The 25999-nt window shown below is 43.3% G+C and overlaps 1 protein-coding gene across 2 annotated transcripts in view; it reads right to left on the reverse strand.

Moving 5' to 3' along the window:
- Window positions 1-25999, reverse strand: part of fancm (FA complementation group M) — a 54358-nt gene that overhangs the window by 2448 nt on the left and 25911 nt on the right. Inside the window, exons 5-23 of one of the 2 annotated variants that reach the window (XM_083792594.1) lie at window positions 21703-21834; window positions 20987-21119; window positions 19686-19778; window positions 18275-18373; window positions 17970-18163; window positions 14822-15028; window positions 13630-13870; window positions 13290-13435; window positions 12325-12489; window positions 5657-7829; window positions 4832-4914; window positions 4248-4316; window positions 3844-3957; window positions 2711-2864; window positions 2234-2340; window positions 1600-2102; window positions 1405-1498; window positions 894-1251; window positions 315-609 (exon numbers count right to left, since the gene is read on the reverse strand). In XM_083792594.1, coding sequence (XP_083648720.1) covers window positions 315-609; window positions 894-1251; window positions 1405-1498; window positions 1600-2102; window positions 2234-2340; window positions 2711-2864; window positions 3844-3957; window positions 4248-4316; window positions 4832-4914; window positions 5657-7829; window positions 12325-12489; window positions 13290-13435; window positions 13630-13870; window positions 14822-15028; window positions 17970-18163; window positions 18275-18373; window positions 19686-19778; window positions 20987-21119; window positions 21703-21834 — 5360 coding nt within the window. Of the gene's footprint in view, window positions 1-314; window positions 610-893; window positions 1252-1404; window positions 1499-1599; window positions 2103-2233; window positions 2341-2710; window positions 2865-3762; window positions 3958-4247; window positions 4317-4831; window positions 4915-5656; window positions 7830-12324; window positions 12490-13289; window positions 13436-13629; window positions 13871-14821; window positions 15029-17969; window positions 18164-18274; window positions 18374-19685; window positions 19779-20986; window positions 21120-21702; window positions 21835-25999 lie in introns of both variants that reach the window. The other variant, XM_083792593.1, reaches the window with a different exon arrangement.

Consider the following 25999-nt stretch of genomic DNA (forward strand, 5'->3'; position numbering starts at 1 on the left):
TGGAGCAGCCTGATCGTTAGAGGTTGCTGGATCTTTTAGACAGTAGTCTTGCTCTTTCAGTAACAAACTAAGACCTTGAAGCTACCACAGTTTTTTTAATGTTTAGGCCTCTTTTTCAGATCACGTGAAAAGTACATGTTGAGGGAAAGGAGAGCATCTCTCATGTCCCATGACACGCACACCTAAAATCTGTGACCTTGCAAAATAAAAAGCTTGTCTCTCTTTAACTGCTAGGCCTGATTTATACTTGCCACACCAATCACACACCACACAGATCGCCAATCGAGTACAATGGCGACCATAGCTCCCGTTACCTGTTGACGAGGTGAGCCACGGTCCTGAAGCTGTGGCTCATGTTGAGGGCGTGGATGTAGCTGACGCGGGGCAAGGTCTGGTAGAACTGCAGTGCCTGCTGCCTCTGCAGTCCTTTCACCTCCAGAGGCACAGTGATTCCTTGGCCCTTCCTCTGTTCCAGGCGGGCCAGGTCTGCCAGCAAGGCAGCGGTCTCCTGAGGGCTGTCGCTCCACAGCAGACGCACCCCTGAACGCACCAGCGCTGCCAACGTGCTGTCATAGTAGCGTGTCCGCTGGAACGGACGAGACGTTTCACCTGCGGCCGGTGGCAGATGAAAGATTGAAGGTGTTCATTGGTTCTAAGATATGTTTATGTCAAGGACCCCGAAATTAATATATTTTGGCCACAGACCCCATTTGAAAATATTTTGTGTAAACTGAAAATTCTAAAATTAAGTTTTAGCACATTGGAAACTGATTTCAAACACTGTTATTCACAATTTCACACATAAATGAAGACCATTCTTTCTTATGCATGCAGATATGCCATCATCCAACATCATGCACCTCATTAAAAGCATCTTCAGAATGTTGACTGACCTGGCTTGGTGCGGTCTTTTTCCACGACCAGGCAGACACGCTCAAACAGGCCCTGCAAGCCGCTCACCCTCTCGGCCAGTCGCTTGCGGTTTGGGAAGAAGGCCAGATCGGACTGGCTCTGCCTCTCCACCGCCATGCGGTTGCTGACGATGAAGTAACTGCCGTCCAGCGAGCAGACATGGATGTTGGCGGCGTGGCGTTGGCGGAGGTCGGTTAACAAATCCGCCCCGCTGCTGATACACCGGCTGTCCACCAAAATGGAGAGAGGGCCTGAGGGAGCAGGGGACTCGCCTACCGACGAAGTCTGTCTGACAGCCCTCTGAGGCTGGGGTACTGAGGAGGATGTAGAGGCGGGTGCCTGGGCACAGAGAAAAAACAAGGCTGGAATGTCAGAAATTAAAATGACCCCAAAATATGCTGCATGTATTTATCTGTGTAATATCTTTGCAGATGGCACATGAGCCTCTATAAAAGGTTCATGTACATCTTCTTTTGCATGCTTTTACTGTACCTGTGGCGGTTTGCAAGAATCTAACAGGGACTCTGATTCGTTAAAGTCAAGCTGGTCAGACAGTAGAGCATTGCTCTGTAGCATCTGGAGACACCTGCAGGAAAGAATATACAATGTATTGTATTGTTTATGAGCGTCTGTGTGTGTGTGTGTGTGTGTGTGTGTGTGTGTTCTGTGTTTTGGACTTTGAATTACCTGTGTTGTTGGCCATTACTAGCAGGCCCTTTCTTCTCCTTCCTCAGCAATGAAATTTTGGCTGCTACAGAAGACGACGAGAAAGCCTTCTGATGCTCTGGAGGTTTAAATGACCCCATGTCATGCCCTACTGCTGCCGGCCCAAAGGGGGCAGCAAGACTCCCTTCATTCCTTGGAATCTTTTCTTTAGAAACTTCTTCCATCTCCTCCTCACTAGAGTCCTCGTTGCATTTGATTCGGGAGCGCTTGCACTTAACCCCGACCTCATGTTGCGGGCCTGTGTGTTGTGCCCGGGACCCAGCAGCAGCCTTAGGCCCGTCCTCTGCCTTTTTCCGGGCATGCCTGATAAAGGCTCTCCGTCTGGTGGCATACTGCTTCCTCCCATCCACGTAAGAGTCCTCAGGGATAGGGCAGAGGACATCTTCCTCGCTGCTCTCTAGCTCCTCTACGTCACTGCCCACCACAAAGCTATCCTCTGCGTATGTCTCGTCCAACTCAGGCACCTGGGGTCAAAGGTTAGGGTTAAGGCCAGAAATTGTGATCTTCTGATCACAAGTTTGATATTTATATTTGTGAATGTACAGAGCTGTTCACAAAAAAAGAGTCACTGAGCAATACTTTGGGGGTTAATTACCTGTGAAAATATGTCCATGTTGTGTTGTTTCTTGTTGGGTATTTTAAACATGCCGGCAACCGCGGGGCTTTTCACTGACTTCAGGTAAACACCCTGCATCTCAGAGTCTGAAAGTAAAAAAGGACACAGAGCCCAAGTCTCAGCAGGATTCCCTCTCTTTACTTGAAATTAAATACTTCCATTTACCATCTCAATAAAATCCTGTGTTCATTTAACTCTGGGAGTATACAAATGGAACCCAGATATAGAAATAGATAAACTAATAATGAGGATTTTACTGTGTACACCATTTTCAATCACATTCAAATGGATTATTCCTCTGAGGTGATTTACTCACAAAAGCCTCAAGTATGGGTAAATTGCAAAGTTTGAATGAGTATGCACTATAAATGTACGCAATTATACAATAGGTATTGTAGTACTACTAAACAACTAGAGATTATAGTGATGTGAGAAGCTTCTCAATCAGTGGTGTACCGTTGAGTCCTTGAGAGAAGTGTGTGTTGTTCACCACAAAGCCTTCAAGTGACTGGTTTAGGTCGTTGCTGTCATCTTCGTCAGAGGACACGTCTTCTCCTGACAGCTCAGCTTCCTCGTCCAGGAAGTGACGGGCACCTTTACGCCTGGCATGCTGACAGCAAGACAGTGAGAAAAATGTCAGGCAGGGGTGTTCACGCAGCTGACTTAAAGCCGGTAGAGCAAGTGATTTTCTTTGGTTAAAAATGTGTTAGAAAGCTCTATATTGTGATAGTACTCATTGCTATAGACTCAGGAACAGGAGTCTCCATGTCTCTTCATCTTTTTATTAAACAGAAAATGCATTTTCAGGTCGGCATACCAATTTTGTCCAACCAGGATAGAGAACGCAGTCAGGATACAGACTAAACAAGTGGAATTGTAAGTGATGACATAAAGAAATGAGCAGACAAAATTGGAACCGGAACACTATAAAAATGATGCTGATAAATGGCTACTTTCTCCTGAGAATGTATTTTCTGTTTATTTAATAGCTGGAGAGACAGGGAGACCCCATATTACTGAACACTCTATAGCAATGATTACTATCAGAATATAGTGATTTAACCTTTTAACAAAAAACATTTTGTTTTAACCAAAACATATCACTTACTATACCTTTATATAAATAAAAAGGGGGCCTTTCTTGCTGGTTCAACTCATCTGCCAGCCAAAACAGAACAGATAGTGTGCTCGCATTCTTTTTCAATAATTTACGTCACAATAAAGATTCATTGTTTTGATTGATTGTTTTTTTTTTTTTACTTTTTTCGGATGGAACTCAATTCCAGGTCAGGTCACGTGTCGCCAGAGGGACAGCATTAAAAAACTCCAAACCCATGAACCTTACTTGGTATGCAAATAATTTACTGTAGACCTCTCTGTCCACTGCATGCAGTTTGGTCTTTCATTATGGTTGATGAGTTGATGAATTTGTTTAGGTACTACTTTGGCAGAGTGCTTTTAGCGTTGATCAGTCCAGCGGTTGAGGTAAGCTTCATGCATGAATGCACCCTCTTATATAGAGAGTCCTGAGAGAGCCACACCGAACAATACGAGAGCCCATAAGGATGTTGCAGGTTTGTAGACCAGACCTTTGTGTCTCCCTTGTGGTTTGGCTGCCTCACAGGTCCTGCTGTTCTGGGCTTATGTATGGACACGGAATCATTCTGGAAGTCATCATCAGACATATGATCCGTTTGGTCAGTCTGGAAAACAAGCAGAAAGCAAATCAGACAATTACTGTACTGTACTCACCAGCGATTTCCAACCTTTTTAATTAAAAGGACTCCCAGTTTGATCAGACCACAATTTGACAAAATTGTTTATCTCTGTGACCCCGGCCCAGTCTACACTGTAAAACCGTAAGTGTTCATTCTGAGTGTACAAATGGAACCAAATTAATGGATATTATATGATATAAACTGTGAATAATAAGTAGTAAGTACCCCCTCCTGAAATGGCATGATGTAATGTCACGAAGTTAAGCATCTCTTACTATATTAAGCACAGCAGCTCTTTTCCTGTTCACTTGCAACGGAGAATCCACATCACTGTGGATGTTGGACTATGAGAAAAACAACACACATATCATCTATTAATTACCCACATTAGGTTATTTACGTGGACATGAGCATTTTACCAACACATGGTAGTCTAATTCAACATATTTATATCTAAAATATATCAATAAACCTTCCACACTGAAAACAGTCAAGTACATAAAGAACACTTTTGCTGAGAGGTCTGCAAGGCAGTTGCCATGTCAACAGCAGGTACCTAGGAGACATTGGCTTATTGAAGTCATTATCACATATCTTGGTTGGATAAGTTACAATAGCACATGAATTGCATATCTGTCATAAAAGTAAAGTACTTGAATGCAGTTAATGAAGAAACACATCGACAAATAATGGAATGATGCTGATTAGTTCTATAATTTGAAACAATTCAAATGTCTTATTCAACATCGATAATTGATAAAGAAAATTAATAATTGGACAAGAAAAAGGGCATCTATTGCAAATATCGTTGTCCGTTCATGTGAATGGAATGGTGAATGCAAATGACCGATGTACTCACTCTCTCTGGCGAAAACAAGGGGTTGACCTTGGCCTGTCGTTTATGGACAACCACATCATCATCACTGTCACTGCTACACATCACTGCGGAGACAAACAGAGAGATGTGGTCTTGACAGATGTCTGAACAAAACTTGAGGTAGCGAGAGCAATCATTTATTTATCCTAGAGCAGTGATTCTCAACCTTTTTCATTTCAGTTTGATATGCATTAGGCCACAGACCTCCATTTGTTACTGAATTCTACTAATTGAACATGTACATCCCAATCTAAAGTGTAAAATCCTGATCATTTAACTCTGAGTGAGAGTGTACATGGAACCAAATGGACTCGTAATAGTCCATTGGGTTCCGTTTGTACACTCTTTGGACTAACTATCAATCATTTAGCTAGGGACCTCCTGGAACACCCTCAGGGGACTCTCACAGACCCCAGTCCTAGATCAGTTGTTCCTAAACTTTTTAACCCATGACCCAAAAATGAAATTAGATGTTCACTAAACTAGTGAAAATAGCCAATCTACAAGCTCAACGCGTGGCTTCGTGCCACACTGTGTGCTTGTAGATTGACTATTTTCACTACTTCTTAAATATCTGTTCTAATTTATGGAATTTCTTAGATAGTTCTATTATTTCTGCATGAAATTACTAAAAGCCAAAACCATTGACTTTTTTTGGTAATGTTTTTTGAAAATCTTTTGAAATAATAATAATTAAAAGCTAAATGCAGGAAACCAAAAATAATGGGACCCATAATAATAATGTGTCCGTGACCCACAAATGGGTCCCGACCCAGTGTTTGAGGACAGTGATTATGATATACCAACCTGCAGGAGATGGGGGAGCAGCAGGCTTAGATGGCGAGCCCTGACACAAACTGTCGTCCATCAATAACTTCTGCCTGGCCATGACACCTCCCTTGACCTCGTTGGGATGACTTCGCTCTTGTTTACTTATGAAGTTGGACGGTGAGGAGGGGGAAGAGAAGCAGGGCCCAAGTGTCCTCCTAGCCCACGGTGAGACTGAGAAGATTGGAGATGAAAGAAACCTGCCCTCTGACGGGGCTTTCGGTGTTGATAAGTGAGTTTCCTTGGATTGCGAGCTGCGTCTATGGAAACTATAACAGGGTGTAGAAGAACCAGAGATTTTGGGCAGAGACACAGTGGAGGCAGCGTCCCTGACTTCTTGTTTTTGAGGTGTGGTAGGAACGGTCCCAGATGGGGCAGGATCGAAAACTCCTTCCGCTTCATCCTCTGAGTCCTCCAGGGAATAGCCAAGGTTGAAATTGATGGAGAAAAGGTCTTCAGAGTTGTCAAACGGCTGTTCTGGGGGAGATGTGCTGTGGCTTGTGGTGGTCATGCCTGCCACATATTTGTCTATCAGATGTCTATTTGATGCTGCCGCACGTGTTTTTAGATTCTTTGCCTCAGTGTCTCTCGAGTTTACTCTCGTGGTCTCTAGATGGCAAATGGCATTCTGCAGGTTTGACGTTTTGCATGCACTTTCGGTTGAGGGAGTAGCATTGAGTTCCTTCATAGGGATTTGTCCATGTGAAGTGTTTGATGCCTGTTTATTATTAATATTGGTGATGTGCTCTGCACTTGGTGACACACTGGGTGTGATGCAGTTTTCAGGTGTGGGGATGTCAGGGATCTTCATCTGTAGGAAGGCCTCGTCATCCGCAAAAAGATCCATGCTTTCATCCATCCTGGACCTGCTGCTGTGCACCTGGGCTAGAGGCTCAGGATGTGGATGGCCATGAGAATGAGGAAGCCGGGGCGAATCCCTTTGTTCATTCATTCTATCATCCATCAATGTTTCCTTATTTAGAGCTGCATTTTCCACATTTGCGTTAATTTTCACATCCTTGTTCTTTTCACCCACATCAACCAGTTCCTCTTCATCAATCTCATACTTTTTCCTTTTGTTGACTGTTTCGCCGCCAAAGACCTCGTCCCAGCTTGGGCTGACACCTCCTAAAGCACCGTCCCCCTCACCCTGAGCTTCAGAGACTTGTGGTGAATGGGGGGAGGCGTGACGCTGTCGCTGCTGCTGATGATGACAAGGTGAATCTGGGAATACTCTATTGTCCTCCAGCTCCATTGCAACTCCATGTGAATTAGCATGAGCAGCAGCATCGTCATCAACATTCATCATGAAGTCATCATTATCCTCATCACCATCATCATCGTCATCCAAACCCAGAGCAAAATCGACTTGGAATGTATGATCATGGCCCTCGGCCTCGGCCATTTGTCCAATTGAGGGAGGAAGTGACGTCGCAGTACTGGCAGCTGGTCCAGGAATGTCATTGTCAAGTGAAACCTCGTCAAATCCCAAAGGCAATGGTGGTGGAGACCTGGATAGGAGCTCAGCCACATTGGTGAGGATGACCCTCAGACTTTCATTTCTCTCTCTCACCGGGAAAAGTTTGGAGAAGGAGGAGGATGCAGTGGTGTCCCATTTAGGGAGGTAGAACAAGGCCTGAAGTTCAATATCGTCTTCTGAGACAGACTCATTGATGTCAATGTTAGTGATCAACTGTGAGAAGTGGGCCAAATCTACTGGAATGTCAATTTTACGCTTCTTTTTTACACCACCCTCAGCTGGAGACTCGATCTCTGGAATGGCAATGTCATCAGTCACCAAGATACAGTCATCGTCGTCCATGTCGCAGATTGAGTGCTCATTATTTAAGAGGGGATGCCCCTCCTCAGGACATGAGTTAAAAGGTACCATAGTGTCATGTTCTCTAGGAAGCTTTTCCCTTGTCACGGCCCATGGAGAGCCTGTATCCACCCTTTGCCTCTGTGCCTCCTGGTCCATGAAGTCCAGATCAGGCAAAAACGGGTGAGAAGACTTGGGTTTGCTGTTGGGATTATTGCTTTTTGAGACCTTGGGTCTGGTAGTGGTTTTATCCATCTGTCTTCCCTCTGGGAGGCCAATGACATCCTCTTTGTGGAGGTAAGGAAGAAGTTCCTCTTCATAACTGCAGTCTCCCTAACACACACACACACACACACACACACACACACACACACACACACACACACACACACACACACACACACACACACACACACACACACACACACACACACACACACACACACACACACACACACACACACACACACACACACACACACACACACACACACACACACACACACACACACACCATTGAGTCACAATCTGTGGCTCCTAAATAATGGGTCAATTCAAAAAACACATTCAAAGAATGGCCCGGGCCGCTGGCGTAGTGGTCCGGACAGCCTGGCAGCGTGTCATGGGTTTGAATGCCGATCTCGACGACCTTTGCTGCGTGTCACTCCCCATCTCTCGCCCCCTTTCCTGTCCAGTAGACGGACTATAAATAAATCCATAAAATCCCCCAAACACTCCATTAGTCATCATCCTCCTCTTACCACCTGCAGATTGTAACTGTACAATCCAAATGACCTGGAAGTGATGCATTGGGAGTGGAACCCTGCTTGGGCCGGCAGGGTGCCACAGAAGCTGTGGCCCGGAAGGATGTCATGTAACCCACAGGGTCAGCTGACTTGATGGGCATCAAGAGCAAAACAAGGGGCAGTAGGCTGGTGCATGGGGACAGAGAAGTGAAGTAGGGAGAGGGGAACAAGGGGCAGTAGGCTGGTGCATGGGGACAGAGAAGTGAAGTAGGGAGAGGGGAAACAAGGGGCAGTAGGCTGGTGCATGGGGACAGAGAAGTGAAGTAGGGAGAGAGGAACAAGGGGCAGTAGGCTGGTGCATGGGGACAGAGAAGTGAAGTAGGGAGAGGGGAACAAGGGGCAGTAGGCTGGTGCATGGGGACAGAGAAGTGAAGTAGGGAGAGGGGAAACAAGGGGCAGTAGGCTGGTGCATGGGGACAGAGAAGTGAAGTAGGGAGAGAGGAACAAGGGGCAGTAGGCTGGTGCATGGGGACAGAGAAGTGAAGTAGGGAGAGGGGAAACAAGGGGCAGTAGGCTGGTGCATGGGGACAGAGAAGTGAAGTAGGGAGAGGGGAACAAGGGGCAGTAGGCTGGTGCATGGGGACAGAGAAGTGAAGTAGGGAGAGGGGAACAAGGGGCAGTAGGCTGGTGCATGGGGACAGAGAAGTGAAGTAGGGAGAGGGGAACAAGGGGCAGTAGGCTGGTGCATGGGGACAGAGAAGTGAAGTAGGGAGAGGGAAACAAGGGGCAGTAGGCTGGTGCATGGGGACAGAGAAGTGAAGTAGGGAGAGGGGAACAAGGGGCAGTAGGCTGGTGCATGGGGACAGAGAAGTGAAGTAGGGAGAGGGGCAGTAGGCTGGTGCATGGGGACAGAGAAGTGAAGTAGAGAGAGGGGAGGTCGATTATGAGCCAACATCACATTTCTGATTTTGTGTGTTTTTGCATAGAAATCAAGGAATATGGATCAAGAGCAATGAATTGTTTGGATTGAAATTCATAATAAATCTAAAGATGGAAAATCGGAGGAAGATGGCACTGTTGTCAAACTGAGATGCATAGAAAATACAGCCTATAATAACCCAAGACACCAGTTCTTGTTAAAACTTTTCATTGGTTAAATATAAAAAACCCACAGACAGACTTAACCACTTTGAACTTGGCGTCCCTATTTTGGGCATGCCATTATAGGCAAGAAAGAAAGAAAACTGAATAACTAAATAAGGGAGCCATTCTGAAGCACACACACACATACTGTATACAGTGACGGAAATAATGATTTGATCCCTTGTCAAATGTATACGTTTGCCCATCACTGAGTGGGAGCCAACCCTGGACCCTGCCAGGAAAGGAAAACGGTGCATCTATATAGATACACTGTGGCACAACAGAGATAACACACACAGATCTAATCATTAAGGAAAGTTTATGAATGTACTATGTGTACTATGTAAACTCTTAATTTCCATTTCCCAGCCATTCAGTTAAAAAAAAAAAAGAAAAAACTTTTTTTTTTTATAATTTGGGGACCCCCTCAAAAAGACAAGATAATAAAATAAATAAAATACAGGAATATTATCAAGATAAAATAAAATACTGGACTAATACTTGACAGCCACAACCGGATTAACCAGTTAAACCCCAGCATCTGCATTGTGGGGAAAGCTTTCGCTGAAAATAGCAGAAAACTGAAGACACTAGTAGAGCCTGAGGGACTCCAGTCAAACATAAGTGGTCGAATTTGTTGATGACATTTTATTATTTGTATGCTATGTTGATTCATTGAATACATAGGACCACAATAGAAACAAGTCTCCAACTCCCCAGGACTTTTTTGTGTTATCCTTTTAGCCTGTCTGACTTAAGGGTTCTGTTCTCTGCACTATCCTATTCATCATCTACCTCCTCCCACTCGGACAGATTTTTCATAAATATAATATCCATTTCCACTGTTACGCGAACGACACCCAGGTCTACGTCTCCTCCAAACCCTCTTCCACCTTCCCACCCTCTTCCCTCCCACCTGTTCACAGGAAATCAAACCTGGTTCACTTCAAACTTCCTAAAACTCAACAGTGATAAAACCGAGGTAGTCCTCATTGGCTCTAAATCCACACTCACCAAGCAACCCAGTTTCACCCTCACCATAGACAACTCCTCGGTTTCCCCCTGCCCTCAGGTTAAGAGTCTGGGTATCGTCCTCGACAGCACTTTCATTCCACACCCACATCACAACAACACCATCCGGTCTGCCTACTTCCACCTAAGAAATATCAACCGCCTCCACCCCTCACTCACTCCCACACACACACACACGGTGCTTTTCAGGATTCCAATTTAAAAAATCACACCTGTGTGAAGTGAGGGGCGCTCTAATCAATTATTTAACTTATACCAACCTTGAAACAAACCTTAGTTACGTCACCAAGAATGGTGGTCCCTTATTGGCCAAGGGTTTACACCGACAGACATACCAACAGCCGATTTGTTCAGACACATATGACATAAATTCTCCATTCATTGTCAATGGCATTTAATGTTTGTGTTAAGATAGAATCTACACTATAGCTGTTTATAGTTTATTGCACTGCGACACGTTTTAAGCTTGTAGATGAGCTATTTTTGCTACTTTTGTGTGACAAAGAATGACAAAGTAGGGCATTAATTAGGAAAAAGGTTTAAATATGGAGATAAGAGGTTTCTGCATGACAGTATACATTATTCAATGTGGCCCTCTGGAGTGAATGTGGACATATTGTGGCCCTCTCTATCATCAAAGTTGCCCACCCCTGGTATAGATATAGGTCACTCTAGCATGACCTACTTTGAGCTTCCTGGCTTTATGTAACAGTTCAGAGAACTGTTAACATAACCACAGGGTTAGAGGCCTCCCTGCCTGCCCTGTGTATCTCCTTGTCATAATGGGAAGTAGAAAGAAAATGAGGTTGAGCAATCAATGTAAAGAAATATATAAAAAAGAAATAACAGCAGCGGTCAAAGGGGGCAGAAGGAAGGTGAAGCGTGGTGGACGTGTGTGTGTGTGTGTGTGTGTGTGTGTTGTGTGTGCGGGGGGGGGGGGGGGGGGGGGGGGTTACATGAATACATCTAGGGTGGACAAAAGGTTACTTCCCCACTGGACTACTCTTTAATATAGGCAAGTCTCTGCAAATGTAGGCCATAAGAAAAGAAAAGAATATAGATTAAAGCCTAATTAACTTTGATGGTACCTTTGCTGGTATATGTCAACTCTGAACAAGCTGAAGATACGTCATCATGATAATGGAAGTTGTATTAAAGGTCATTCTTTTGACATTTTGACTGTTTGATTCCGCTTGTTGTAGTACGTGAAACAAACAAACGTCAGACCTGGACATTAAAATCTATGCAAAGCATATAAAAGAAAGGCACAGACCTACGTAGTATAAAACCCTGTGGAACTCCAGCCAACTAAGCGGATTTTAACGCTGAATTTTTATGGCGATATTATGGCTGACTAACCATGACCTAAGCCCACTAATATATCACAAGAAAAAAAGTCTCCCATTGGCTTAGAGAAAAAGTGTCCACTAAGGTCGTCAGTACGGTCACTAGTAGAGAAGTACTGTAGCGAATGTAGTCCAGGCACTTTTCAAGCACCTGGTGAATATAATTTGATTATTTAAGAAGTAATTATACAGCACAGTCTGGCTATCATACCAAGGGACCTCTATCCAATACTTAAAATAAATGTATGGTGAAAAGATGAATTACCACAATTATTTCTTTCCCTTTTGTTTTCTTTTTAAATACAGTAGAATTGCAACATAAAATACAGGGCTGCAACATTTAACCACTTTCAACCAATCATTAAAAGCAAACAATTAACAAAAACTCACAACACAGTGTGCAGAGATTGGCTATTTTCCCTATTGTTGTGTGAGACCACTGTATTAAAAAAGAAAATGCTTCTCAGTTATTAGATGGATCAAAAAAGTAATCAATGGAATAATTGCTATTAAGAATATAGTCGTTAGCTGTTGGTTGCAGTCCTAGTAGCATGTTCTCACCTCTTTGTCCTCTCTCATGTGGTCTATGAACTCCATCACCTTGATGAAGTGCTGACACCGCAGGGAGTGGTCCACAAAGTGGGTGGGCAGCGCTCGGTTCTGCCAGTGTCTCCACTCCCACAAGGACAGCTCTCTGGATGGTGGGCCACGCTCGGAAACCAGCTCCTTCGGAGCATAAGATAACGTCAAATCAGAGTAGGGATGATTATGTGAGAGAAATAATTATGGTTTCATGATTATCAAGATTATTACGTACATTTATTCTAAGACACTATGGATTTATCCTACTATAAATGCGCCACGTCTCTGTGTACGTGTGTGCGTGCGTACGGTTGTAATGCACGTAACTCGAGAACCGTTTGACCCACCGACTTCACATTCGACACACACGTTCAAGGTTCAAGGTTAGCTTTATTGTCCCTTGCGGGAAATTGGTTTGCAGCCAGATCATAGTAAAAATACACACAAAACCACACAACAATTGATTGCCAAGTACACTTTTCAGTTTGAAGTCTTCACACACACAGGCACATACATACACAGATCTCCATATGGGACACCGGCTGACAGTTAAAACTGGTGCTATGACAACGTATAGTCATTGGTTAGACCAGTCAATAGTCCCTCAACTACAACCTATCTCAAACCCTCACCCTAACCTCCCACGGGGCAGCACACCTAAACCTAACCTTAACCCATGTCTAACCAATGACTAGTCTAAACTAAGTATGCACCCATATCATTAGGTTCCCAAGTTGCATCGTTCCCAAGTAGGCCGGTGGCCGACTGCGACGGGCACGTACAGGTCTAGTAAATCTAATGAGCTATAAATTAAGAGGTTTTATTATATTAAAAACATATTATATATTTAACACGCACGCAGAGACATTTATAGTAGGATAATATTAATTCGCTAAATCAGATGAGAGACCCCTCAAATTCAACAGAGGAAGGTAAGGCTGAACCTGTGGCATGTCATTCGGCAGAGACAGGAAATTTGATTTTTTCAGGGTTGGGTGAGCCTCATCTTCCTCCAGTCTCATTGTGGAAGCCCACAGGGAATACTCTGTGGGGCTGAGGAATCCATCGTGCTTAACACTGCCCTGTTGGCCTGCACACGCACACGCACGCACACGCACACGCACACACACACACACACACACACACACACACACACACACACACACACACACACACACACACACACACACACACACACACACACACACACACGTTAAACCAGAGTCTTTCGTTATCCATCTGTTGCAGAATGACCCATGGTCACCCCTGCCTACCAACACCTACCCAGGTTTTGAGGGTGGATAAGAGAGTCCCTTCCATCAAAATTGGACCATCTTCTACTGATGGACTGCCTGTTTTTCTCACCATGGTCAAACTGACCACAGGTAATGTGCATCTTATGCAGCACAGGATTCACTCCGTCAGGTAGCATACGGATGCTGTTGGGGTACATGTGTAAACTGTTCCTGAAGTCAACGATAGACTTGTCCATACTGCGCTTGCTGAACTGGCTTTGGTTGTAGGTCTGTGAGAAAGGCATTAGACATTTACAGTAGTTTGGAAAAACAGAACAACCAGGTGTTCGCAGGAGATACGTATAAAAACAGTTAAAAGTATCAATGGTGCTCACAGATCACAGGATCAAACGTATGGAAAAAAGGCGGTTTCTCCTTCAAACTGTCAAATACGTTTTATTAAGAACACGGAACAGGTCATAAATTGTTATAAATTTGGTACAGTATACATTCAATTTTTTTCTTTTGTGAAAAACAAAAGCAGACAAAAAGAAATCCCTCCCACCCATACTGCTCAGTGACACTGCATAAAATAAAATAGTAAGTGCTAATGCTAGTTTGTTGGAAAGCATGGCCATGAACTGGAGTTTTTGCTTGAGCTTGGTGGAATGTTTTTTTTTCTGTAATTAGTCACTAATGACAGAATCATTACTAATGTTTGACTACAATGTCTTAGTGACTTTCTATATGTACTGTACATCAAAATAAGGTTAGGACAAGGGGGTCCAAAACCTTTCCATGCCGAGGACCCCAAAATAGTCACTGCGTCTGGCTACAGTTGCCCCTTTTGCAAAATGCCTTAAAAGCATTTAAATAGAAAAGAATCACACCCGTGTGTGAGGGGCGCTCTTATCATCTTACATCATCATGCATCATCTCATACTGGCCAATCAGAATGCCTGTTGCCTGTGATTGGTTAGCTGACTTGCTCGTCTACATATGACATAAGTTTTCCTTCATTGTCAATGGCGTTTAATGTTTAATTTACTTCATATTTAGCGGAATTTTACCAAATTTCTCCTTTCATTGTCAATGGCAAATCTTGAGACGTGTGGGGACAAGATTTAGCGTATATTTGACCTGAATTCCCCTTTCATTGTCAATAAGACGTGTGGGGACAAAAGCTGTATATAGAGCCCCTCAAAAATAGCAGATCTAATGTGCTATTTTTGTTCACTCACCTTCTCTTCACGTCCCTCTGCCAGGATGACTACGATCCGTCCCTGCCGCTTGCGTCCAGTGCGACCCATGCGCTGCACCAGGCGGACGGGGCTCTTCTGAGCATCAAAAACAATGATGAGGTCCACCTCCCCGATGTCCAGACCCTCCTCCCCGACACAGGTCGACACGATCGTGTTGAAGCCCCCCTCGCGGAACTGACGTACCACCTGGAGTGCAAGCGGGTATTTTAATTACAATCACATTTTTATTTTAAGTCCCACTGATAAAGTGGTAAATCCTTCAACTACTTGCTCAAAAGTATTTATAAGAGGGGTGTCCTACCTACCAAGACATTGATCCCATTGAAGCCAATGTCGTTCAGATATATTCAATACTTTGCTAAGACTTTCAGAGGATGTCTGTGGACTATGGTGGGTTGGTGGCAGACTTATCATAGTTATTGTTAGAAGTATGGTCTTGACCAATCTGGGTACCCATTGGCAAAACAGTGCATGTTGACGTGATCAACAGTCTGTCTTGAGAGACTAGGTCTTGACCTGCTCTATAGGTAAAGTGGCATGAGATAACCTATGGCACTATATAAATAAATAAAAATGTGTGCTACCGTGTCAAATATGTCCCTGCTCAAAAAATGTTTTGTGACCAATGGACAAATGTGGACAAATATATAAGAAATAAGATATAAGAAACAAAATAAAATAATAGTATACTTAACCACTTATGCCCTCTATTAAAAAAAACAATATTCACAAATATCTACAAACTCATAAAATGTTGCATTGTGAGGCTGTGAGCTTGTAGATTCGCTATTTTGACAGTTTTTGCAAATGAGTGAAAGTGATTTAACGGACTCGAATGTCCCAAAACATAGAGGGCACAAATAGCTAAACTAGGAGATACGATGTAGAACACATTTATTCCTAGAGGGCAAGGAGTCAGGCCCTATCATCACCTAGTGTACAAATAAGGAGGCGGGTTCAGGAACACTTGCTAAATCAATTATTTTTAATTGCTTATAGAAATAGTTTAATCAAAAGGTCATTCCATGATGTAAATTTTGATTGCCTGAATATTTGTATTGCTAACTGTACTTAAAATTGTACTAACACCATTTCGTTTTTATTCTGTTTTTGTTTTGCACGTCAATTGTATTTGTTTACATTTAAAAACAGGTCAACTCAGTGTGTCAAAAATACATATATATAAATAATTATGCACAAAGTACAGCACAACCTTTTTTGCATTTAGTAACAGCACCCTTATCTTGTTGCTATTCTTTTCTTTTAAGATATTCTTGGGGGCCTTTTGCCTTTATTGATAGATCACAGTAGGTAGACAGGAAACGGGGAGAGAGATGGGGGAAGACACACAGCAAAGTTCGTCTGGATCGGGACTCGAATCCGCGACACACCGTCATGCTGGATTACCAGCCAAGGTGCCTGTGCCGCTAAACTGGCCCAGGTCTTGTGTTTGCTATTATTAATATTCATTAGGAAAGGAATGTTAAAGACTGTCTGCAGAGAGAAACATTAGTGAGCCAATAAAGAGAATGATAATAAACCAGCTATAGCTGGCAAAGGAACTACTCGTTTGTCACCTGCTCATACACATAATGTGCAGTCAAATGTTGGTGTGACATTGTGCCGTGTGTGTGTGTGTGTGCTTGCGTGCAGTTCTGTGAACAAAACACTATATAATCAAACAAAGTGCTGTAAACTCTTAGCAGCAATAGTAAGTAATATAGTGAAGTGTGTATCAGCTGTGGAAAGTCTGTACAGTGTGTACTGTAAAAAAACGTATTAATATACTGTATGCAGACAATTTAATTAGAATTGCATCTTGGGGTAGGATAAATATATGCAGGAGCCAAAGGGAAAATATACAGGAAAAGGAATATACAGAATATAATGGGATAATAAATTAGCAAATGGTAATGTATACCTGAGTGGATTGTGGAATATTGTTTCTATTCTCGGTTAGGTAAGGACTTTCCAAGCATGTGTCATGTACTAGACTGACTAGATTATTACAATATGCATGTGACGTCACTTGAGGCTGTCATTCATCATTGGTTTCATGATATGTTCTGTCAATCTGAATATTGTAGACTTAGGACAGACAGTGGCCTTGTGGTTAGAGTGTCCGCCCTGAGACTGGGAGGTCGGGGTTCGATCCCCGGCCGGGTCATACCAAAGACTGTAAAAATGGGACCCAATGCCTCCCTGCTTGGCACTCAGCATCAAAGGGTTGGTTTGGGGGGTCAAATCTACTAATCAAATGATTCCCGAGCACGACACGGCTGCAGCTCACCGCTCCTTGGCTGCGGCTCACTGCTCCAAGAGATGGGTCAAATGCGGAGAACAAATTTCACTGCGGTAACGTGTGTGACAAATCGTATGACTTTGACTAAGACACCACTTGATGCTGACCTGGTACTGTATGACATCTATTGTTTTATGTATAGCTTATGACCGTGACATATTATGAGCATAATATGCTCCACCACTAACTTGAGTGTCTGATGTCCTTCTCCTGTGATATCATGAAATATCACGGGAAATACTCAAGTGTCTCTGAGAATCCATCTGCTTCAGCATGCAGATTGATCCTGTGATTCTCTAGGTCAGTGGTTCCCAACCTTTTCTGGATCAGGACCCACTTGAAAATCTCCAAAGTATTCACAGCCCATCCATCTCATCACATTACGTGGTCAGAAAGCTGCATGCATTTTCAGAGCATATTTATTTTATGAATGTTATGTTATCAATAAAGTCTTATCCTCATGAAAATCGCTGCGCTGGGTCATCTATGGTCGTTTAAATGTGCTCTATAAATAACGTTTGTTTTGATTTCATTCTAAATTCCTTGATGCCAATACTCCTGTATGCCAATGCCTGTATTTGCATGCCATTGTATTTAATTTGAACTATAAGCACTTTGGAAATTGCCTAAATATAAACAACGATGTGAACAGACTTGGCAATAGAATAAACATCCTATGAGAACAGGGCAAAAAGAGGAAGCAAATCCTAATTAGTGAGATGGTGGTTGATACAAAAACAAGCATATCATCTGTGATAAACTGCAACCAGCTCTTACCAGCTGTAAACATGTTTGGTAAAGTGAGATGATGCATTTGGTCTCTACCTCCAACTGATCCTTCTGAGTGAAACCTTTAACACCTTTCCCTGCGGCCTGGCCCATGAAGGTCATGACCTTGATCAGCGGCAGATGGCGGTTCAACATGGCCGCAATCTCCTGCACGCTCTCGCGGAACGATGAGAAGATCATCACACGTGTGCTTACTTCCTGAGGTTTACTGACAGAGGCTGGACCTGACCCTGAACACCAGCAAGAGAGAAGAGAGTGGTTTCAGTGTGGTTTCAATAGGTTATTCGTTGCTAAAGTGCTTCTTAGAAAATAGATGAGAGAGAGAAATAAACACTAATCACCATTGTTGTCCCCCACATTCTCAGAGCACTGTCTGAAGTGCTGAACAACCACTTCCTCCAGTTTGAGCAGTTTAGGATGACTGTAAATGAAATCTGGACCTAGAAGTATTAATGGTAGAGAGCAGTGTTGGAAGAGGTACTTTAAAGTCAAAAATGGATTGGATTAAAATTTAATCAACTTAATAAAAAAAGAACTACAATCCTCACAACACATTGTAACGTGTTGTGAGCTTGTAGATCTGCTGTTTTTTAAAAGTATAACATAGAGCTTAATTTGTTTATGTATGTTTTGTAATCAGCTAAATCTACAAAGTAACTTTTAACTTAACGTATTTCTTCTTTCTTTCGTTTTATTTATGGTTTTACATGATTATCATTTTATTACTACTTTTTACATTTTCCATAAAAGAAAGAAAAGGAGCAGGAAGAAGATACATCTTATTAATACCTGCCCCTATCTATCATTAAACAAATCACATAATTGATGCACTGCTACCAGCCATGTACCAGCCTGACTTCACCATGATTACATCGAAATAATGAGACCAAACAAGATCTATATAAGAGAGAATAAACAAGAGAACAAAAAAATAACAAAAATGTGAGAACGAAAGAAAAAATGAAATTCAACCCATATTCTTTTTCTTTTTAAACAGTTTTTTTTAAACACTGTTGTACAACTCTTCAACTCTTCAACTGTGAATTCCATAACTATTGCATGCATTTTGTAAACCATTTGTTATCCAGGGCTTTTTATTTTTTATTATAAGTATTGTTATTGTTGGGCTAGGGTTAGGGTATATATTGTGTTGTGGGGCATCGTTTATCATAATGTGATAGAAAACAATTCATATGCATCATTTACCCCTTCTGTATACATCATTTCTTAACTTATTTATTGATTCCTCCGTTCTTACCCTAACATATCTGTGACAATTTTCTTCTTTCTTACTCTTTATTTGACTGTTGTATGTTACAAATACAGGCAAATGATTAGACTGGGAAGCCCAATATACACAACTATACCTTTCAATCCGGGAACCCCTTTTGGTGTTGTTGTTGCTGCCATGTACAGTAAATAGCAACATATATTTATTGGTCATTTTTCCGAAAAAATGGGTCATGATTTAGAAGGCGTTTTTAGAATCGGACTCAAGTGGAGTAAATCAAAAATACCATATTTGCATCTCAGATGTAGTATTGAAAAATGGACATACTCAATTAAGTATATCAAATTGTATTAAAGTACAGTACTTGAGTACATTTTCCCTCATTGACAGAGGTTGTTGTGATTAGGTTCGTTTCAAAGGAGGAGCAGGATTAGGTGAGGCACTGAAAAGGCATTATGAAGCCATTAAATCAATAGATTGAAGAAGTTACAAAGGTATGGCGTGTATGAGCTTTCACGTACCAGCAGATGGCTTGACAAACATTGCCTCCATCTCTCTGTAAAGGTCCATGAAGATAGGAGTCCTTTGTAGCTCGTTCCGTGCCCTGGACATCTCTGATCATCCACACAGAAGCAAATAATACTTTTTAAATAGATAATTTGGCAAAATGTACACCTAAAGGAAATTCAAGAATAGGCGGTACATTAAGCTCAAGAAGAAATGTCATGCATCAGTAGCAAATTGTTGAGACCAGAAGAGATTCATACAGTTTGCTGTCTCTTCTCCTACGGCCTAGCAATGTACACTGTAATGTACAGTCTTACGTGTCCATTTGTTTTGTTTTATTACTGTCAGAGTTACAAAAGTCACAATATTTTGTGTTAAGCAACGGTCAGCCTCCTGGTGGCGCTATAACAGGCCAATGTGAAGTTACATGGCAATGGGACATTGTTCATGAATTGAGGAATTTCAAACAAGCTACTCCTGCAAACTTTAAATGCTAACGTTGCCAATTAGGATGGATATTTTCAGAATATGAAAAAGAATCTGACAGATCACGTGACTATAGAGATAATGTGTACCGATTTGTGTGATGTTTGGACAAAATCTGTAGGAGTAATCGGTCTCCTGAATAGGCCAATGTGGAAAGGGTGGCATTTCTTCCTCAGTCTAGTGGGAACGTGCGTGCAAAGTTTCAAAGCAATCGGACGCTGTGTTCATGATTTGAGACATTTTGTAATATGAAAAATCGGACTAGAGATAATGTGTAGTTTGTGTACCGATTGGCGTGATGTTTGGACAAAATCTGTAGGAGTAATATCAAGAAATTAGTTCCTGGTGGCGCTAGAACCGGCAGATGTGAAAGGATTTTCCTTGGCCTCTAACACCGGGCGCGTCAGCGTCGCGTCTCCGTCACCGTCAGGGAATGTTCCCTTTTTAATCAATGAAGGGTGGCTCCACTGCCCGCGTTGCGTGACTGCATTAAAATTGCCCCGGTTCGTTTTTTGACGCACGCATGCGTGACGCGACGCGCCCGGTGGAGCCCCGGCGTAAGGAGTGTGGGTGCAAAGCTTCACACCGATCGGTCCAGTTAGGTAACGACGTGAATCGGCCTGTTATAGCACCACCATGAGGCCAATTTTGAAAAAATATAGGATGGCATTTCTTCCTTGGCCTAGTGGGAATGTGCGTGCAACAATCAGACTTCATGATTTGAAGGATTATGTTCAAAACGGGTTACTCCTCCAAACCAATAACACCGATATAGGACATTGATTAGTAAATAATCAAGAATAGTAAAAGCCTTCAGGTGGTGCTGTACCTCTGGATCCATCCATGATACCCTGGAAGTAGAAGAAGAGAGATCGGAGCCCCATTTGCAGCAGTAGCTCGTAGCCATGGAACAGACTGATGCAAAGGGCAAAACCTCCTTCAAACCCCCCCTTCTGGTGCATCTGTGGATGAAAAGAAGGACATACTGTAAGTCAGGCTGAATTTAAACCCCTGCCTGCAATGTCAAAAGAATATTGTCCACTGTCTAAAGATTTCTTAAAGGCTGATTCATAGTCTGGCTTTTCGGTGGTGAGGTGACCACCGCTCCGCGGTGGTGAGTAAAAACAGAGAGAAGGGCTGGGGCGGTGGTTTGCTCTTCACCGCGACGTCATGTTGTAGTTCGGTGGTCACCTCACCACCAAAAATCCAGACTATGAATAACGCTTCAATCAACATAATGGTGAATACAGGTGATTCTGGTTAATCCATTTGCCGAATAAGAATACTGTAATCATATACAGTAGGTAGATAATGCACATAGCTTTGCTCCCCTGAAGGTCAACAGGAAAATATACAGATAAATGGTTTCTGAAATGTAGCAAATTGTCAGATTTACTCCACAATATTTAAGTAATACATACTACAAGTAGACAACATTTTCCAAAGTCGATTTTGGGCCAACAAGGCTGCCAATAATTCAATATAATAAAATGTAAATATATACTGTATATGAAAATGCTTCATAGTTTGGGATGTGCACTTCACCGTAATGTTTGGTGGAGGGTTCTTGCGGAACTGATCTCTTGCCAGAAGGACCTGGTATTTGGTGAGAGTTCGCAAGTCTTTGTGGGCCATCACACGGTTCTGGACCAGAGGCGACATAAACTTCTCCAGAACCTGGCAGATAAGGAATAGGAACAGACAGACAGATCCACAGACAATATTTAATAATGACTCAAATTCAATGAACATTAAAGAATGTACCTTTTACCTTTTTATAGACATTCAATATGTTAAAAGCCCTCTTCAAGCTAAAATGTGTTTGTTTTTCAAAAACATTTTAGATCAAATAACCAGCATAGTGATTTTCAAAATGGTTCAATACTTACTGTAGCAACTTTAAGGTGGTATGGAATTGTAGGAAATTATGTTAAAAACTATATACGCTGAGATCTACTAAAGTTGCCTATGCACTGTGCCAGAATACACTTATGTACACACAATAAGTTGAAGATAGGGCTAATGGTGAATTAGACTAGAAATTAGACACTTCATGAGCTCATGTGTACACAAGCACATACTGTATTATGCACAAAGACTTAAACTGTAATTTCCATCTCTCTCTCTCACACACATGCGCGCACGCACGCACACACACACACACACACACACACACACACACACACACACACACACACACACACACACACACACACACACACACACACACACACACACACACACACACACACACACACACACACACACACACACACACACACACACACACACACACACACTCTTGCATCACCCATAGATATACAGTCAATCTAAAATAAATGCAGTGGGTTCTTTATTTTCTCGGTCCTAATTTCCTGGTAATAACAGCGAGGTAGTTAGAGGTAGCCTAGCAGCCAGACAAATGTAAGATGGATATCTATTCATCACACAGAGAAAAGACAGAACATCACATGGGGAGGCTGAATCAATACTTAAATGCAGAGATGCTTTTCCTGAAAATTAGATTGTTTGTTTTTGGCTCTTCTGCCTTTATTGATAGTATCAAGTGAAGATAGACAGGAAAGAGAGAGAGAAGGGGAGAGACATGCAGCAAAGATCATCATGAACGGGGCTCGAACACGCGACGCGCTGTCAGGCCAAAGCCTATATGTGGCATGCGCCTGGACCACTTGGCCAGCGGGTGCCCCTAACCCTAAATTATGTCCAAATTTAGTGCATTCATGAATCGATCAGCCACTGCTACCCAAGGCATAAGTGAAAAATAAAAATGAATGGTGTGTTCAGAAGAGCTCCTGATGACAAAGGGAAGGGGTTAAATAACAGCTGCTAATTCCACTGACATTTTATAAAAGATAAACAGCTATGTCACCGATGCCACTCGCCAGTGTAAGAAGACCAGTCTGTGTCACAGCCCATCTGGAGAGGATTGCGCCTCATCATATACAGATCTAATCAATATTTGGAAGAAGAAAAACAAGACAAACTACACTAATTTATGCTTTTGTCAGTCTGTGACACAATGTGATAATCGTCTACAAATCGTCTACCAAATCCATATACGATCAAATAGTCTATGAAAACCTAATTTGAACAATATTATTACTAAAAGGCTGAAGATCTTATTCAAACAAAATTCATTAATTTGGCAATTAAAAGACAACCAAGACACACACACACACACACACACACACACACACACACACACACACACACACACACACACACACACACACACACACACACACACACACACACACACACACACACGGAGGTTCAATATTAACATTTGATCAATCATGCATGTACTGTATGTGCAATGTGCATGGTAGAAGAACTAATGGATCTCTGATGGAGATGAGATGAGGCTTAATGTAAATTGGAAGCTGTGGCCTACAAGGGACAGAAATAGGCTTTTCTAAAATCATTACATAAGATTAGTAAAAATGAGTCAAATTAAATCAAGCCAATCTACAGTACAATGATGCCAAATGTCTGCTCCTCAAACCTTCAGTGCTGGAAAGCGATACGATTGAATTGGATAATTCAGATGAATCAATCAATCAATCATGAATCAATCAATACTGTCTCCCACCAGAAATATTTACATTGCGGAAACACTGTCTAATAGAGTCAAATGATATGCACATGTAACTATACCTCTAAATATTGTACATTATACCTCTGTAAGTGTACTGACAGAAACATGTAAAGTTTTAGTTGTTAACGTTAGTTCAACTTAGAGCTGTAATGCTCCATCATCCGTCTGCTCCAATCAGATCTGCGTTACCTTGTCCGCACCCCTTTATAAACGGTCCTCACTTCCCTTCGCTCATCTGTGCTTCCGTTCAGGTAGTCAGGTAAACGCCCATCGATCATGTCAGATCCAGATGACAGCACCTCTCACCGCCGCAGCTCCAGGCTTGCTGCCGCCGAGTACGTCTCCTGGCCAGACGAACTTATTTACGCCGCGCTCTCCGGCCACGGCATCGTTCCCGAACGGGGCCTAACCCACTCTCAGCTAGTGGATCTCCTTCTCGCCACCATCGAGTCCTCGCAGACTCAGCAGCACGAGTCCCCCAGCCAAGGCAAGAGTAAGGGTAAAAAGAAAAATGCAACCCCGCGTTCAGCCGAGCTCACCCAGGACGAACCCGGCGGCTCCCAGGCCTACGCTGGCCCCGTTCAAGATCCGCATTCGCCGCCATCTCACGACTCCACCGCCCTGCTGCTGTCAGCCATGGCCACCCTGGCCAGCGCAGTCGGGGCACTCGAATCACGGCTCTCTCAGCAAGCGCCCGTGCTCCCTCCTCCAGCGGCCGGCAGCGCCACGCTCTCGTCCTCTTTTCCTCCTCCAAACAACCCAGTGCCACCCCACCCGCGGTCCGGGTTCACACTCTCCTCCGCCCAGCCAGTTGCCCCTGCCGGTAATTATTTCATTTCTCCCTTTTCCGCCATTTCCTCTCACCTCAGAGCCCAAATAACCGAAGGGAAGGACGTTAACCTAGCCTCTCTCATCCTCCCCACTCCCGAATGCGACAGAAAGCTGGTAGGCTCCGACCAGCTCTCTGCCGTGTTCCGCGCCTCCGATCCCCGCCTTAACCGTTCCCTCGACTTCTGCGACTTCGTCATAGCCTTCGGCCTGTTTAGGGACACCCTGTGTGATGCCTTCCCAGAGCGTAGATCCGAGTTAGACTCCTACCTCGCTCTCATTAGCGAAATCAAACGTAGATACGGCGGCCCCATGTTTTACGATTATCATAAAGCCTTCTCAGCTAAAGCGGCTAACTTCCTCGCTCGCTTCAATTCTAGACTCAACTGGGCGTGCCTAGACACAGAGCTGCTCATTCTGCACGTAGGCGGCCACAGGGCCCTTACCTGCCATCTGTGCAACCAAGTAGATCACTCCGCCGAATCATGTCCCAAGTCCGTGTTTCTCGCTCCCTCTGTGAAAAAAGAAAACCGCCCAAAAACTTCGAATCCTTCCGCCTTCGATTCTCAAGATCCCTACCCCCAGGACCAGCCCCCCCCGGGCCAGAGGGACTCCCGCGGAAGAGAGGTGACTTTCTTTAACAACATGCCCATATGTAATAACTTTAACGAAAATGTCTGTACTTTCGGTAAATGCCAATTCTCTCACGTCTGTAGCTACTGCAAAGACCCCCACCCAAAGTCCGTGTGCCCGAGGCGAACCCGCCCTCCGAGGGATGCCAGCAGGGAGGGTCCATCTCACAAAACTCCTCGATACTCCAAACCATTCTAAGTAGCCACCCCTCCACCCCCATCCACATTCACGCTTTATATTATGTATGAAAAGTGCTATACAAATAAAGTTTATTATTATCCGCCGCTCTATCATCTCACCCCGACCCAGTATTCACGGACTATCTTCTCACAGGCTTATCGCAAGGTTTCCGCGTCGGCGTTCTCTCACCCCTCACTCACTCTCACGTGTTTCCTAATCTCCAATCTGCCCTGTCAGAACCAGAAATAGTCGCTTCTCTCCTGGAGAAAGAGGTTCTCAAAGGCTTCATGGTAGGGCCCTACCCCACCCCGCCTTTCAATCCGTTTCGCAGCAATCCCATCGGGATCGCTACGCGAAAGTATTCAGGGAAAAAACGTTTAATCATAGATCTGTCAGCCCCCCGTCACGACCTGTGCCCCAGCGTAAACTTCATGATTCCGCTCGAAAACTTTTCTCTGCATTACGCTTCTATCGACGACGCATTAAAACTCATTAAAATAGCAGGCCAAGGCGCTTGGTTGGCAAAAGCAGATATCACAGACGCCTTTAAAGTAATGCCAATCCATCCGTCCCAGTGGTCCC

This window comes from Protomyctophum parallelum (genome assembly GCF_964188405.1).
Source record: "Protomyctophum parallelum genome assembly, chromosome: 20".
NCBI lineage: Eukaryota > Metazoa > Chordata > Actinopteri > Myctophiformes > Myctophidae > Protomyctophum > Protomyctophum parallelum.